Genomic DNA, 16,504 nt, shown 5'->3' with positions numbered 1-16,504 from the left:
TATTTTTAGTGATATTTGTAAACTGTCTTTCTAAATGTTTCGTTAGCATGTTGCTAATGTACTGTTAAATGTGGTTAAAGTTACCATCGTTTATTACTGTATTCACGGAGACGAGAGTCGTTGTTATTTTCATTTTTAAACACTTGCAGTCTGTATAATTCATAAACACAACTTCATTCTTTATATATCTCTTCAACAGTGTGTAATGTTAGCTTTAGCCACGGAGCACAGCCTCAAACTCATTCAGAATCAAATGTAAACATCCAAATACCATACTTATGCGATTAGACATGCTGCACGACGAACACTTTGTAAAGATCCATTTTGAGGGTTATATTAACTGTGTGAATTTTGTTTATGCTGGTTAAGGCAAGCGTTAGCTCCAGGGGAGGGGAGCACGAGATTTAAAGGGGCCACACAGCCTAAATCGGTGCATATTTGCATGATGCCCCAAAATAGGCAATTAAAAAAATCAATGGGGTATTTTGAGCTGGAACTTCACAGACACATTCAGGGGACACCTTAGACTTATATTACATCTTTTAAAAAGACGTTCTACAGCACCTTTAAAAATGCATTTCTTTTTTCTCCCCATTTCACTGCCCTGTGTGAATGGCTCCTACAAGTAGTCCATATGACCAGTGCACTATATTCCAAATGCTATATTGATGATCACTGTATTTATAATAAATCATATAATACTGTTGTATGAAAAAATACACTGAAATTTAAAGGGTTAGTTCACCCAAAAATGAAAATTCTGTCATCATTTACTCACCCTCGTATCGTTCCACACCTGTAAGACTATTTTTCATCTTTGGAACATGAATTAAGATATTTTTAATGAAATCTGAGAGCTTTTTGTCCCTTCGTTGATAGCTACAACTGCCTCTTTGACACTTCAAAAAGTTCATAAAGAGATCGTAAAACTAATCCATATGAATCAAGCGGTTTAATCCAAATTTTCTGAAGATACACAATGCTTTAAATGATAAACAGGTTAAATTTAAGCTTTTATTCACATATAAACATTGATCAGCTAATTGTACTTGCTTGACGCGTTTACCACAACTGATGTGTGATTTGATGACTGTTTATATGTGAATAAAAGCCTACATTCAATCTGTTCATCATCATATAAAGTGATCGTCTCTTCAGAAAATTTGGACTAAACCACTTAATTCACATGGATTAGTTTTAATATCTCTTTATGAACTTTTTAAAGCGTAAAAGTGGTAGTTGTGTAAGGCTGTCAATGGAGGGACCGAAATTTCTCAGATTTCATTAAAGAATTTTGATTTGTGTTCCAAAGATGAATGAAAGTCTTATGAGTTTGGAACAACATGATAGTAAATGATAACAGAAATTTCATTTTCACAACCTAGTCATGCTGACATTTGTTTCTCTCTTCTTCATTACCTCTGCAGCAACAGGAACAGGACCCCACCAATCTGTACATTTCCAATCTGCCTCTTACAATGGATGAGCAGGAGTTGGAGAGCATGCTCAAGCCCTTCAGCCAGGTCATCTCCACGCGCATCTTACGAGACGCGAACGGCACCAGCCGAGGAGTGGGTTTCGCCAGGTACGCCTGACCAGCTCTCACGTGTATAACCTGACATTATCATCATTAATATTCCATTAATAATGCATTTGCAATTACTCTGTTAGGATGGAATCGACTGAAAAATGTGAGGCCATCATTCAACATTTTAATGGCAAATACATCAAGACTCCTCCTGGAGTAGCAGGTACTGCGTTACAGTACTTTTTCATATTGAGAATTATATGGTAATGACAGATAAGTAATGACTAATATGTTTTCATTAAGTGCCTACAGAACCCTTGCTGTGTAAATTTGCGGACGGAGGACAGAAGAAACGTCAGAATCAAGGGAAATATCACCAAAATGGGCGGCAGTGGGCAAGAGAGGGCGAGACTGTGAGAGAGATGATTTTCTCTGACTTTTCATGTTGATTTAAATCATTCTCTAGTTCAAGTCTTAATTCGACTGTCTCTCTCTTGTTCTCACACACATTTAGGGTGGGATGACGCTAACATATGACCCCACTCCTGCTTTACAAAATGGGTGGGTTCTGAAATTATTTCTCAAGAAATGCTGTACTTGTGCTTTCATTATGACACAGTAATGGTAAAACTCTTGCTTTAAAAAAAGAGGGGAAAACAATGTGTTTGTCGCCCCCTGCAGGTTTTATTCCCCTTCCTACAGCATCGCTCCTAACAGAATTATTGCTCAGACTTCTATCTCTCCCTACATGCACTCACCTGTATCCACCTACCAGGTACGATTACTTTTTGCAGGAGTTATATTACTGCTTTGCATAATATGTATATTTGTAATATTGTTTAAAGGAATAATTCACCCAAAAATGAAACCCCTGTCAACATTTACGCATGGCTTTCCAAATCCGTATTTTTCTTTTTCTTTCATCAAGCACAAAAATAGACATTTCTGAAGAACAGTTACAAACTAAAATAGCTGTAAAGTAAAAAAAAAAAAAACACCAAAAAATAGTGGATACAACCTGTGCTTATATATGTAAGGCATTTAAAGGATTATTTCACTTCAGAATTAAAATTTACTGATAATTTACTCACCACCATGTTATCCAAGATGTTCATGTCTGTCTTTCTTCAGTCAAAAAGAAATTAAGGTTTCTGAGGAAAACATTCCAGGATTTTTCTCTTCATATAGTGGACTTCAACAGGGTTCGGTGGGTTAAAGGTCCAAATTGCAGTTTCACTGCAGCTTCAAAGGGCTCTACACAATCCCAAATGAGGAATAAGGGTCTTACCTAGCAAAACGATCATTCATTTTCTTAATTTTTTTATATATATACAGTATACACACACACGTCTACATCACGGGTGACCTTTTTAACATGATTACGTTATGCGTGGCGCATCACAGAGCTAGTGCAAGATAAACATTTGTGGTTAAAAAGTATATAAATTAATTTTTTTTAGAAAATTACATTGTTTCTCTAGATAAGACCCTTATTCCTCATCTGGGATCGTGTAGAGCCCTTTGAAGCTGCACTGAAACTATAATTTGGACCTTCAAACCGTTGAACCCTATTGAAATCCACTATATAGAGAAAAATCCTGGAATGTTTTCCTCAAAAACCTTTTCTTTTCGACTGAAGAGAGAAAGACTTAAACATCTTGGATGACATGGGCGTGAGTAAATTATCAGGAAATTTTAAATCTTAAATCTAAAAAGTTATTTACTGAAAATCTTGCCATCCACCCTGGCTTATTAGGTATAAATCATTATAGATCTGAATTATATAGAATAAGGACCCAAATCTAAAATGTCTCACTTTAATTTCAGGTACACAATCCCTCCTGGATACATCACCAGTCTTACCTCATGCAGCCTACAGTAAGTTGATACCACTAAACCGCTGCTCGATTTCCTAAAGCACCTTTCTTTATGTGTCTAACTTTCTCACCTGTTCACAGGGTACCGTCCTTACGCCCACAGTGGACCACACCATGACCATGCAGCCCACTGCCATATTAGGGCCTCTCACACAGCAGCTCAGCCATCTAACCCTGGGCAGCACAGGCACGGTACGTCCCACACAGATGCCCACAGAGATATTGCAGTTGTAAGGAAATGGAAAATATTAGACCATATATATATATAAAAAAACTTTTTTATTTTTATTTGTAACATGTCTTTTCAATTTAGGTTTAGGTTTTAAAGGGTAAGTTCACCCAAAAATGAAAATAATGTAATTTATTACTCACCCTCATGCCGTTCCACACCCGTAAGACCTTCGTTAATCTTTGGAACGCAAATTAAGATCTTTTTGTTGAAATCCGATGGCTCCGCGAGGCCTGCATAGGGAGTAATGACATTCCTCTCTCAAGATCCATTAATGTACTAAAAACATATTTAAATCAGTTCATGTGAGTACAGTGCTTCAATATTAATATTATAAAGTGACGAGAATATTTTTGGTGCCCCCAAAAGAAACAAAATAACGACTTATTTAGTAATGGCAGATTTCAAAACACTGCTTCAGAAAGCTTCGGGCATAATGGATCAGCGTATTGAATCATGATTCAGATCGCGTGTAAAACCTCCAAACTGCTGAAATCACGTGACTTTGGCGCTCCGAACTGCTGATTCGACACGCTGATTCATAACGTTCCGAAGCTTCCTGAAGCAGTGTTTTGAAATCGGCCATCACTAAATAAGTCGTTATTTTGTTTTTTTGTCACACCAAAAATATTCTCGACACTTTATAATATTAATATTGAACCACTGTACTCACATGAACTGATTTAAATGTTTTTAGTACCTTTATGGATCTTGAGAGAGGAAATGTCATTGCTGGCTATGGAGGCCTCACTGAGCCATCGGATTTCAACTAAAATATCTAATTAATGAAGGTCTTATGGGTGTGGAACAGCATGAGGGTGAGTAATAAATGACAGAAATTTTCTTTTTGGATGAACTAACCCTTTAATTCTGAATTTTAGTTTAGTTTTAGTTTTCAAGTTTCACATAAACTTTGGTAGCCCAAAAATACTAAAAACTAAAATAAAAACAAAATAAAGAAAAAGTTCAAGCAAAAATAAAAATTCTGTCATCATTTACTTACTCTCAAGTTGTTCCAAACCTGTATGAATTTTGAATGTACATACAGTTGATGGACCCCTTTGATTTTTTTTTTCCATACTATGGAAATCAATTGGGACCATCAACGATTTGGTTACCCATATTCTTCAAAATATCTTCTTTTTTGTTAAGCAGAAGAAAGAAATTCATATACCCATTGTATTCAAAGTATGTTACAATCGAGTCATTTAACTCCTGCCATGACCATGTAAATCTAGCAAAGGAATTACGAATTATGAACCATTTTTTCATCTAACTAAAATATCCTCTGTGTGCTGTCTGTGGTTATCACACATTTGTCAATTTGTGTCCATCTGTCCTCAGTATATGCCTGCAAACACAGCTATGCAAGGGACCTACATACCACAATATGCCCAAGTGCCTCCTTCAAGCGTTACAGCCGAGGTACGAAACCCTTGCATGCTTAATTATTCCAAGTGTTTGAAAGCTTGAATCACTGCGATGGATTGTCAGTAATGTTGACCTTATGCCACTGCAGGAAAATAGCGTCCAACAGCAGCAGGTTGCCATAGAGACACCCACAGACCACACAACATACTCCTACCAGCATGGCAAGTGAAGAGGAGGTGGGCTACTTCCTGTTGCTTTGGAAATGTTGTGGTCTGTAATGGAAAGAGTGAAAACAATGCTTATCCACAAGAACATTTGTTAATAATATTGGCATAGCCACTGTATCTGAACAAATTATAAAATCAATTCTTATGAACTACATGGAGGAATAACTCATATTTTGTCTTTTTATAAGCTTCTATTCTGATTGTATGATCGATCTTTCTCTCCTTTTTTACATTCATAGGAGTAATGGAGGACTTTGATTACAGAACCACCTCTCTTGACATGAAAAGTAATGGACATTGTGAAAAGGAACTGAGAAGTGTGTCTCTTTCCCATTAAGAAAGCAGACATTTTTTGCTATTTTTTTTTTTTCTTTTTCTTGGAGAAGACCAACCGATAATGAAGCTAAACCTATTTTAGTAAGTGAAAGACTTGGGTGGAGAATGCTATGACTACAAGATGTCATAAAAGTTCACAAAAAGCAAAGTAAGCTTTTTTTAACACAAAGACTCGCATACATGCACACACACACACACACACACACACACACTCCAACACACTTTGAGAAATATTTTTCTGCAACTTTATTTTCTAAAACATTCTGTAAAGCCAGAATGAAACAACTACAATGTTACAGCACCATGTGTCATTTTAATTTGTTTTTATGTTTTGTAAAATTCTTCAAAGATTTTGTTGACTGCTTTTGAACTGTCTGCTGCAAAAGGGGGAATTTTGTACATAAAAAAACAAAACAGTTTTTGCAAAGATCTTGCTGCATTTTTCTTGTATATCGATTTAAGGAAATCTAAAGGAACCTGCTGAAACCAGCAGCCAAGTTGTTTTGATAGATTTACAGAAAAATGTACTGTATGGAAGAGCATTATAAATGCACTCACTGTTTCAAACAAGTTTGTATCAAGTGAGACAAGACTGAATTCTGAAACCAAGACCTCATATCCCCTCACAAAAAGTCCTTTTTTCCTTCCAAAATGCTGCTTTATCTTGTAAGTTAGGTTATGCTCTGTTTAAATGTTGAGATTTATTTTTGTATTTGAAGAAAATTTTTTTAAAGAAAATTTCAAAGAGAAGCTATTTGGATGATAAACTTTTTTATGGCTTTGTTTTCATGTCAATGGTTCTGTCTTGCCTCTTCATACATACTGTATGGTTTATGTCTTTTCTTTTACGCATTGTAAGGAGGGCTCCACCAACGCTGTAATGTAGGCCTGTAAATTAATTTTTCTTGCCTTGGTGAGTGAGGAGTGTGTTCTTTGGGCTGCGTCCCCTGAGATATAAAAATGGCAATATAATGACAACCAAGAGAGTTTTTCCCTTATTAGTGGATCACACCCTCAGTTTGTTTCCTTCAGAGGAACAAGATTCTGAGACTGAATAGTAATTGTGTTGTGCTCTGTGCATACATGTAAATCCAAGATGCTGAAATGTTCATTTAAATTTGCTGACCATGGCAATAGTTTAGTTATGTATGAACTCAAATGTAATACTATAAATCTGAATAGATTAGCATAAAATGAAATTCCTGTCATTAAATACTCACCCTCATGTCGTCCCAAACCCGTAAGACCTTCATTCATCTTCGGAACACTAACGTAATTAAGAAAACAAAAATAATGACTTTATTGAACAATTTGAACTGCTGTCATACGCAGTTGACGTAGTGAACGCAGTGTAGGCTTCCGTGTTTACGACCGAATGGGAGAAAGTGTAACGCGCAATATGGCGGAATAAGTCCCGCTTTCTTAAGTCATCGCGTCACTTCAGCGGCCGGAATCACCGGTTTCTATAGAAACAGTCAGACGTTTAGGTCTGCACATGCGCATTAGCTTGATCCAGCCTGAAAATAGCTTTTTTTTTTTTTTTCATGATTCGAGTGTTTAGAAACTAAATTTATGAGCCGGTTGTTGTTAGATTTCATTGGTGATTTCAAATATGAAATTTAATAGTAAGGTTGGCGATGTTTCCCCATTCAAAAAGATTGCATGATGCCCAGGATGCCCGAGAGGCGTTTCAAAGATGGCCGCCGAGTGAAATGACTTGTCTTAAAGGGACTTTGGTATTGGCCAACGATGTTCACGTGAGCAGCACGATGCGTGCGTGTGTGATGCAGGAGCCGGCCAACTTAAAACATGGAAGCCTGCACTGCGTTCACTATGTCAACTGCGTATGACAGCAGTTCAAATTGTTAAATAAAGTCGTTATTTTTGTTTTGCGTATAAAAATTATTCTTGTGACTCAGTTCATAACATTAAGGTTGAACCACTGTAGTCACATTGACTATTTTAACATTGTCTTTAATGCCTTTCTGGACCTCAAAAGGTGCAATGACGTTGCTGCATGCGTGGTTCAGAAACCCTTGGATTTCATCAAAAATATCTTAATTTGTGCGAACATGAACAAAGGTCTTACAGGTTTGGGATGCCATGAGGGTGAGTAATTAATGACAGAAATTTCATTTTTGGGTGCCTACTGCGATCTGCATTTAGTAGAGCAAACTGCATTGATAATCAGAACCCTGCTGTTTAATATTTTTATAATATACCAAGTTACAAGGTTATGGATACAGTGTTTCCTACTCGCTTTTCAGCACCGTCGACATGGACTCAGCAGTGAACCCAAATGTCCGCTTTAGCCAATCAAAATGAAGCACGCATACACACACACACACACACACACACAAAAATCAGGACAATTGTACTGTTACCCAAACCGGTCTTAATATCTTTAATATTTTTGCTTGTTTTGGTAGTCAAGTCAAATTTCATGTCTAAAGCACATAAAACATGAGTTTCTTAGATGACTCGCAAAATCAATTCATTTGAAATCTGATACACACATAACCTCAGGTATTTATTTCTGGTAAGATCTGTTCCACATACAAAAAACAGATAATAAAAGGTACAAAATGAGTATTAAATATGTCTTCAATTTTACCGTATAGTCACTGTATATACAATATTTGTCAATATCCTGCAGAATTTTTTTTTTTTTTTTAGAAAGTTGCAAAAAATAGTTCTCTTTTACACAAAAAAACAAAAACAAAAAAGATGGTGCTGCTGGGTTTTGAAGATTATGCAAAAAGTGCAGTCTGTCTATGAGATGCCAAAATGTCAGAAGACTCCTCAAATAATCAAAATACTGATAAAAATAAACATATGCCTGTGACGGCAGAACTCCATCCCAAGACATACTGAAGTCAAAAGCATTGCAGCATGAGCTTTTCATCACCCCTAGGAAAAAGGAAGAACCACAAATCTCACTTACATCTGAAAAAAATGGTGTCTTTCCAAAAATGCAGACATCCTAAAGACCTCTAATTAAGTCAATTTTCTTTCTTTTCTTTTCTTTTTTTTTTTTTTTTTTAAAAAAAGCAATTAACTTAGTTAAATGCCTCAACAGTTTCTGTATAAAACATACAGGTATCAAATTTCACAAAGTAAATTGCTGTTTTTCATTACAAAACCACTGAGTGAGTCTGTGATTGTCATTTCCAGCTGTTTTACTAGTACTAGAGCGAAAAAATATCAGCATAAAACTCTGTAATAATATTACTGTAACATTTATGACTTCAGATGATTTAAGATCAAGTACACTCTCTGCCAAATAACAAATCATTTGAATTCATCTTAAGACAGACCATGTATTGACAGTAACAACAGATGAATGGTGGCACAAGAAAAAATTGAAAATATGAAAACAACATCCTTCCATAGTCAGTCAAATAACATTAGCTGGCTAAGCAAAAGCATGTCAAGTTATAGGGAACTATAAAGGCAATCCATTGCCCTGACCCTTAAAGGCTGAGACTGTGTCCTTTAGGTGCATGAGGATTTCCCTTGTTTCATTTAGACAGCACAGAAATGACCAGTGATTGAGGGCATCCCATATTTGTCTCGGGGGTTCCTGAAGTGCACAGGAGCCCTCATATCCATACGACACATCAAAATATGTTCTGTACACAAACACACACACACACGCACACACAGAAAGTGTCCAATCACAACAGTTTCTGTTTCAGGATCTCCCATACCATTCGTTTTCTGAAATAGGGCATGTGTTTCTGTAAAAAAAAGAAAAAAAAAAAAGAATAAATGAAATGTCATTTAAATGCCCATACACAAGTGTGACCAATAACATATTTAGAAGTCTATGCAAATGATGTTCACCTGTGTGAATGTGATTGGTCGGTCTTTGGTGATGTATTCAGCATATTTGCATGTGAACATTCCGCAGTCACTTCCATTCATTTGCTGAGGGATCTCCTGAGCATTCAGGGAAATAAAAAAAAAATTCAGATGATCCAGGAGGTTTTTTTTATTTTGTTTTTGATCAATTTAAAACAATACAAGCCCAAAACAATGTTTATATTGATATACTCACATTGGGTCTTTTACTTTTTAGAGTCCATTCTGAGGTATCCAAGTTCTGCCCCTTCTTGTCTTCACTTTCTTGTTTCAGATATTTTCTTAAATACAGAGGCACAGTTAAGACACTTTTGACAATGTCTAGACATGCATAATTTATAGTTTATTTCTTAATGGGTTATCATGGGATTTATTTAGAAAAGGCACTTCTTGCAGGCCTGTTTCATCATCTAATCATCAGGCAGCACTTACAATAAAATCCTGCAGGCCTCGTCATTGTTTCCTCCCATGGAATCAAAGTAAGTAATGCTCTTCTTACGAAAATCCACCACCTATCAAAAACCACAAAAGGAAGAAATGAGAATTAAAAAAAAAAAGTCAATCCTGACTTCACAAAAAAAAAAAAAAAAAAAAAAATTATATTATCTGTTTGTGTATCAAACTCATCGACATGCATTTCAATACTATTCTGAATTACTTGTCAAAAGAAAGAAAGCATCAGTCCAAATGCAATGCATCTTCCATGTACATGTCCTCAGTGTGACCTTAGTGCTGGTTAGCTACTTACAGACAAGCACCAGTGCACCCCCAGGTGGACAGGCACCAGAATGATGTCTACAGAAAAGATGTCCACTTTCTTAGTCCAGCGACGGACAGCAGAGTAACCGGAGCTCCGCAGTTTGGGAAAGAAGAAGGTGTTGAAGGTGTAAGCGGAGGGCAGGTTTGGCTGTTTACTGCGCTCAACAAGCATGTTCATGTAGAAATTAATAACCTGAAATGGAGAAAATATATTAGTCAGGCAATCAAATCTTGAGATTTTTTTCAGCCACTGAAAAATTCATAGGTTGTGATAATTATGGCAAAAGAGTCTCTTTTCTGAATCCGTTTTAAAATACTACTGGAATTGACAGACAGGCTTGTACAGAAACCTGAATGATGTAGTAAAGCTCTGACCTCATCATTGAGCCAGTTGAGGTGGCTGAGCGTCTGCAGGTCCTTCCTGGTGATGGTGAGGCGGAAGCCCTCGCTGAGAACCTCATCTTGACTGCCGCCTCTCAGAGCTCTGCTCACCTCCTTCTCCATGTCCTGTGAAGATCACAAACAGGAAACACTCAAGTACATTCCTGTAATGCACCAAACCAAGGGTTCCCAAACTAGGGTTTGTGAGATGATGAAAAGCTAACGATTTTAAAGGTAAACAGAACATATACTAAAAAAAAATAACATTTTATTTGTTTACTTGCATGTGACCATTAACTGATATCAGAGAACCGTAAACATGCGAATGTGATGTTAAATTATTGAAATGTATTAACTTTAATTTAGTATGGTAGCCCCTGAGATTATTCTAATAAAAATTGACATCACATTACAGTCTTCAACTTTAAGATGATTATTCATCAGTTAATAAACTGTGGAGACCAAAAATCTAAGATTGAGAACAATTTTAGAATTATGAAAAGAAATATTATTGTATTATAACTATAAACAACACAATAATAAGTTTATTTTTATAGCTATGGATGGTCTGTTTAAAAAAAGTTATAAGGTAAAAATGAAGCAATATTTAAATTCTTTGAAATATTTCAATATCACTAACCAAATTGCATGCAAATGTGTGATGCTGACAATGTCAACATTGTGCACAAGATCAAGTCAGTGCTCTAATGACAAAACAAGATTATCTTTGGAACATTCTGAATCATGCTGGATAACATGGATCATCAGCTTTTGCAGAAAGACAAATGCAACAAGTAATCTGAACTGAAACTGGTGAACTTGAAGGGAAGTTCACTCAAAAGTTGAAAATGCTGTCATGTCATTCCAAACCTGTAGGGCTTCTGCATTCTCTGTAAAGCTGCTTTGAAATGATATGTATCGTGAACAAATAAATGTGAATTGAATAAACAAATGTGAACATAAAAGATATTTTGAAAAATGTGGCAACCAAAACTGTTTGGTTACAGACATTCTTCAAAACGTCTACTTGTGTGTTCGGCAGTAGATAGATTTTCACATAGGCAGTTAAGTTCAAACCAGATCATGGTTTCTATGAAAATTGGTAATGTGACAGCCGTCATGCGGACCTGGGAGTGCACAGGGTTACCGAACCTGAGACTATCTGTAGTAGGTGGTGTGAGTTTGGTTGCAATGTGGTGCGATTCATGTGAATGTGAAAGAAACTTGTTCAGGAAGTAAAATACATGCATACGTTTTAGCAGATCAACAAAACGCATGTAGTGGATGCCAATGGTGATGATTTACCTGGGATATGAGCGAGAGTGAGCGTGCAGTGTAATCATGCAATCAGAGTGGCAAATGAATGGCTAGGAGTCAGCTTTCTCCTTAAAAGAACCAGTTTGCAAGCAGCAGAAAGCCGCCTTCATGTGACGCACAAAGTACACGCGAGTATCGTTCACCCTGCTGTATAACTGAACAAAATTACTAAAAAAAATTAGCTCTTTTCACACTTGAAATAGTTAACCGTGGGTCATTCTTAACTTCTGGTAAACAGAATCCTGGGTTATTTTTATTCACGTTGACTGTTAATCCTGGGTATTCATAAGCTACCGTTTCACACTGCACATCCCTAAACCCCGGGTTAAAGTCTTTATATGCATATGTGCGGTGTCAGTGTCATGTCTGGACAAACGTAGCACGTGACCAGTTTACATAAAGGCTCTAGCATAGCGCATCCTCATATTGCACACTGCTGACTGTAATATCAAGTTTTTTTCTGAGTGAACTTTTCAAACTATAAAAAAGTTAAGAATGACGGTCTCTTCTTCACTCCAATGGTCACGTGTTCCATCAGCATTTTCCTATCATACGCAGAAACGACTGTTTATACATTGTGTGCTGTTTCCATGACTGCTCAAAGTGCGTGAATATAAGGCACGCAATTGGTTGTCGTTTGCTAAGCATCTAGTTGTAACATTCTAACACAACATCATTTCACACTGTACAAATTTGGCACCACAATGTGGAGTTAACACTGCAAAGGCGGTGCTAACCCTGCTTCACAGCAGGGTTTCATAAAAATTACAAGTGTGAAACACTTCTTTACCCAGGGTTAAAAGCGGTTCACAAACAGAATCAACTCAATTTCGGACCGTGGCAAACGTGCCCAATGTGAAAAGTCATAAAGGTTTGGAATGACATGAGGGTGTGTAAATTATGACAATTTTTATTTTATGATAACAATTTTCAACTATCACTTTAAGGGCACTTACCTCTGTTAACTCTGGGAATTCTTGTTCCTCTTTAATAGGCTGAGGCTCTTTGATAACAGCTGCAACAGGAACCTCCTTTTCTAGAGGGACTCGAACCTTCAGCTCAACACTCACTGGGGTGGCTCGACCCTCTCCAGACAGACGCTGATGATACAAAAGAGATCATGAGTGGGTTGGTCTTATAAAATGCAGGTGATGAAAGAGGGGAAACTGACTCACTTGGCGCAGGAGCTGAGAGGCCAGAGCCTCCTGCTCTTCAATCAACCTCCGTCGCTCCCGAGCTCGAGAGTCATAGAGGCTAGTCCTGAAAATACACAGCAAAGATGTCCGATATCAGAAGCTATTCACTTCCACAAACTAAACCACTGAGACTTGTACATATTAGATAACAAGTACTCACAGTTCTTTGATCCACAGTTCAGCCTGAAAGCACGGCACACTACAAAGAGTAACATGGGGTTACGTAAAGAAAAAAGAAACTGAGATCAAAGGTAATCTCAATGTTATCTTACCTCGAGCTCTCAGGCTTCTTGCCCTGTTGCTCCTTTACAAAAATGACTGAATCTCCATCGTGAGCTAAAAAAAGTGAAACGACATTAAGCCGACCTTTAAGCCCGAGTTACATCACAAGCATGAAAAAGAATGAAATTGGACTCACCTGATGACTGTGTGTCCTGAGAGGAGGTATCCTGAAGGGCAGCTGGTGATGGAGCTGAGGGAACAGCTGGTCTTTTAGCGCTGGGCTCAAGGTCATGGGCCCACAGCTGAGGCTCTGGAATGCTAGAGGCTGCACCAGGACTGGGTAGGGCACTGGAAGCCTGACTGGACCCAGGCTGGGGGCTGGGAGGCAGACTAGATAACCCGTAGGACGAAACACCAGCACCGGAGCCTGCTGGAGAGGCACATTGAAGAAAACTTCGACTGGACGACAGGAAGCTGGAGCTGAAACGAGACCAAAAGTTTCACCATAAGTGAGAGAACCCATCTGAAACTATCTTGAAGGAATAGTTTGAGGGTTTGTAACTGATGGCAGAATTTAAATTTTTGGATGAACGTTCCCTTTAAGCAGAACAGGTTTAAACACAGACATAAAGAAAACAATTTGTACAGTAATGTGACACAGATACTTACAAATCTCGATGCGAGCGAATGCTGGAGTGAGAACTTCCATCGTGAAGGAAGGTCGACTGGCCACCGGACACCATGGCTAGGAGCTGCCTATAAACCTCCTTTTCCTCCTGACGCACAGACTAAAAAAATTAAAAAAAATAGAGATTTTACAGATCAAAATTGTGATTTAAAAGGTGATTTTTATATATATTTATATATAAATGATGACCTCCTGAGCTGTACAGCGGGCTCTGGTCCGGAGACGGCTTGAGCTGCCATGTGAAGGACTCTGGACCACTCGGATGGGAAATGTCTTCTCATACAGGCTGGTATAATTGGCTTTTCCTGAACTGGTGTCCACAGATGACAGCAAACTACAACAAAAAACAAACTTTCTTTCAGCTTCATAACCTTGCACTTATTACACACTTTCAAACTGGAGCAATATTTATCACAACAAAACATTAAACAACAAACAGTATTATTTAATTATAATTATTTCTAATAAAAATGGGATTTAATATTTCAGGTGACTATTTTTAAATCAAAAATTTCTTCTAGTTTTTTTTTTTTTTTTTTAAGCTAAGATGACCTGTGTGGTCGGTGGTACAGGGACCTGCCCAAGCGGGGAGAGGGGGATGGTTTTGGCGAGGAGGCAGCAGGTAAATTAACCGAGTGTCCGTTAGCTTTATGCGTCTCGTGGGGTGAATGGTCCATACAAACTTGTCTCCTGCTAATTTTTGATATGGTCACAGACTGCTCCATCCTTAAGGAGTCTATCAAAACAAAAAAAAGATTGTATTTATCAGTATATGCAGAAAAAAAAAAAAAAAACAACCTAAATAAAAAAATTATTCTTACCAGACTGTGTGACTGTCTTCCACTCAACTGAACTAGATGGAGCCACAAATGTATTGGATGATGGAGCCTCAAGTATATCATGTGACCGATCCCCAAACTTTAAGAAAATAAAACAGAAGTAAACATTATTAAAATATATAGTATAGACAAAATGCATTAGAGAGCACAACCGCTGTTGGTTTTCTGTTATACCTGATCTCAAGGATATCACAAACAATAATGATCTTGATGAGCAAACAAGTACCTTGTTTTCCGCCCACAAAGATGCTGATGCAGCAGAATTGTCTGCGGGTTCTGATGGTATTCCTGTTTGAGGTGGACCCGGTGATGCCGGCAGCATATTCCTAGAGTTAGGTGTGACACTGTTCTTCACCCAAAACGCAACACTCGAACCATGGGTCTTCACTCCTTCGGCTGCATTTTTCACCGTATCCATAAAGTCTCCTAAAAACAAGCAAAAAAAAGTTGGGATTGACTTAGAAGGCATAACTCAGTTTTGTATCATGTACTCAGAAGTGTGTTACTTTTGTTACCCATTCTGAATTTCTTCACCACCCTCTCCTCCTCCTGATCAACCGCATCTCCATCATCCAAACTATATAGAAATAGTATCAGAATGTATTTTATTTTAAATAAAATATGTAATACATATTAAAAACATATCAAATTATTATTAATATGTCTAAAAAAATAAAATATAAACGTTAATAATTAACTAAAACAAAAAATACAATATCATAAACGTAATGTTATCATTATTGAAGCAGCAAACGTACACATTTTCGGTAGAACACTATGTATGCATATATTCAAACAAATTATTACAGATAATGAAGAAGAAAAAAACAACTAAAAAATAAATAGTTTTTCAGGTGCTCCTGAAGCGCACGCGTTTCTGACGTCATCAGAACAGTTGGCGCTTTAATGACCGAACCAAAACATCCCAACTTGTGGTTCAGAAACAAACATTTCAAAACCTAAACTTTTAGTGTAAGACCAAGCGATAAGTAAAATCACAATTCGTCTTGCACACGTAAACTAATATCGTACAATTCTTTGCACATCACTTGCCTGTCTATTGGTCTTTTTCTCCGTAATGTCCCGTCTTGATCCACTCTCACTGAACCGGCATGTACAGTACCAGCTGGAGCTCCGTTTCGCAGACTGGCGATGCCGGTTCCGATCCATTCGTAGAACTTATTAAACATGATGAAAGCCTGAAAGCCTTTATTTTAGCGGGATAAATCCTCAGGGCTGTCAGCGCAGACCCAAACGCGGGCTCCCTCTGCCCTTCATCCGCATGCCACTGCTAACCAGCTTTGTTAGATTAAAAGTAGCTGAATCCTTCACTTGAACACGAATAAACCAGTCTAGATAAACCCACACCGCTGATCGTTAGCTCAACCAGCTAACCAACTGCTAACGCGCGAGAAGCCAGCCCAGTAATAATTATATCTGTGGTTAAGCGAGGTCTAACGAGTTACCCGTGTGTTAGTATCTGTTGTGGATATTTTTTCCTAACTGACTCGAATTTCTCAGAAACCGTAAGAGATACTGTGAATGAGATATTGAGTACACAAAGTTGCATTAACGCCTCCCGCTTCTTCCTTATTTAAAAGCAGAACATGGCCGAAGCCCACATGTTAAAACCCCGTTTTCCCATTGGATGAGCGGAGCGGAAGCGCGTC

The 16,504-nt window shown here is 37.6% G+C and overlaps 2 protein-coding genes across 4 annotated transcripts in view; one reads left to right on the top strand and one right to left on the bottom strand.

The window, feature by feature from the left end:
* The window catches only part of rbms2b (RNA binding motif, single stranded interacting protein 2b), a 34,377-nt gene extending 27,534 nt beyond the window's left edge, over positions 1-6,843 (top strand). Inside the window, exons 5-14 of one of the 3 annotated variants that reach the window (XM_067371587.1) lie at positions 1,428-1,585; positions 1,672-1,751; positions 1,832-1,941; positions 2,043-2,089; positions 2,210-2,303; positions 3,356-3,406; positions 3,487-3,597; positions 4,979-5,059; positions 5,154-5,275; positions 5,472-6,843. In XM_067371587.1, coding sequence (XP_067227688.1) covers positions 1,428-1,585; positions 1,672-1,751; positions 1,832-1,941; positions 2,043-2,089; positions 2,210-2,303; positions 3,356-3,406; positions 3,487-3,597; positions 4,979-5,059; positions 5,154-5,234 — 813 coding nt within the window. In that variant the 3' untranslated portion in view covers positions 5,235-5,275; positions 5,472-6,843. The remainder of the gene's footprint in view (positions 1-1,427; positions 1,586-1,671; positions 1,752-1,831; positions 1,942-2,042; positions 2,090-2,209; positions 2,304-3,355; positions 3,407-3,486; positions 3,598-4,978; positions 5,060-5,153; positions 5,276-5,471) is intronic. The other 2 variants (XM_067371585.1, XM_067371586.1) reach the window with 2 other exon arrangements.
* A 644-nt stretch (positions 6,844-7,487) lies between these two features.
* senp1 (SUMO specific peptidase 1) lies at positions 7,488-16,435 on the bottom strand. The gene is made up of 18 exons (XM_067371566.1): positions 15,888-16,435; positions 15,350-15,411; positions 15,061-15,260; positions 14,817-14,913; positions 14,548-14,731; positions 14,185-14,329; positions 13,977-14,095; positions 13,504-13,787; positions 13,358-13,421; positions 13,246-13,284; positions 13,065-13,149; positions 12,846-12,989; positions 10,567-10,698; positions 10,181-10,384; positions 9,865-9,944; positions 9,629-9,713; positions 9,415-9,510; positions 7,488-9,308 (listed from the first exon to the last, which is right to left on the bottom strand). Exons 1-18 carry the CDS (start codon positions 16,022-16,024, stop codon positions 9,246-9,248), a joined length of 2,220 nt encoding a protein of 739 aa, XP_067227667.1. The 5' UTR covers positions 16,025-16,435; the 3' UTR covers positions 7,488-9,245.
* Positions 16,436-16,504: the final 69 nt, after the last annotated feature.

This window comes from Chanodichthys erythropterus, chromosome 20 (genome assembly GCF_024489055.1).
Source record: "Chanodichthys erythropterus isolate Z2021 chromosome 20, ASM2448905v1, whole genome shotgun sequence".
In the NCBI taxonomy this organism is placed as follows: Eukaryota; Metazoa; Chordata; class Actinopteri; order Cypriniformes; family Xenocyprididae; genus Chanodichthys; species Chanodichthys erythropterus.
This window is presented reverse-complemented; position numbering and strand designations above follow the sequence as displayed.

Excerpts from the sequence above, each read along its gene's own strand:
- senp1 (XM_067371566.1), bottom strand. The coding sequence starts at position 16,024 with ATGTTTAATAAGTTCTACGAATGGATCGGAACCGGCATCGCCAGTCTG. Across the intron at positions 14,914-15,060 it reads CTTTGTGGGCGGAAAACAAG|TTTGGGGATCGGTCACATGA; the intron begins GTACTTGTTTGC and ends ATTTTCTTAAAG. Across the intron at positions 10,385-10,566 it reads TCAACTGGCTCAATGATGAG|GTTATTAATTTCTACATGAA; the intron begins GTCAGAGCTTTA and ends TCTCCATTTCAG.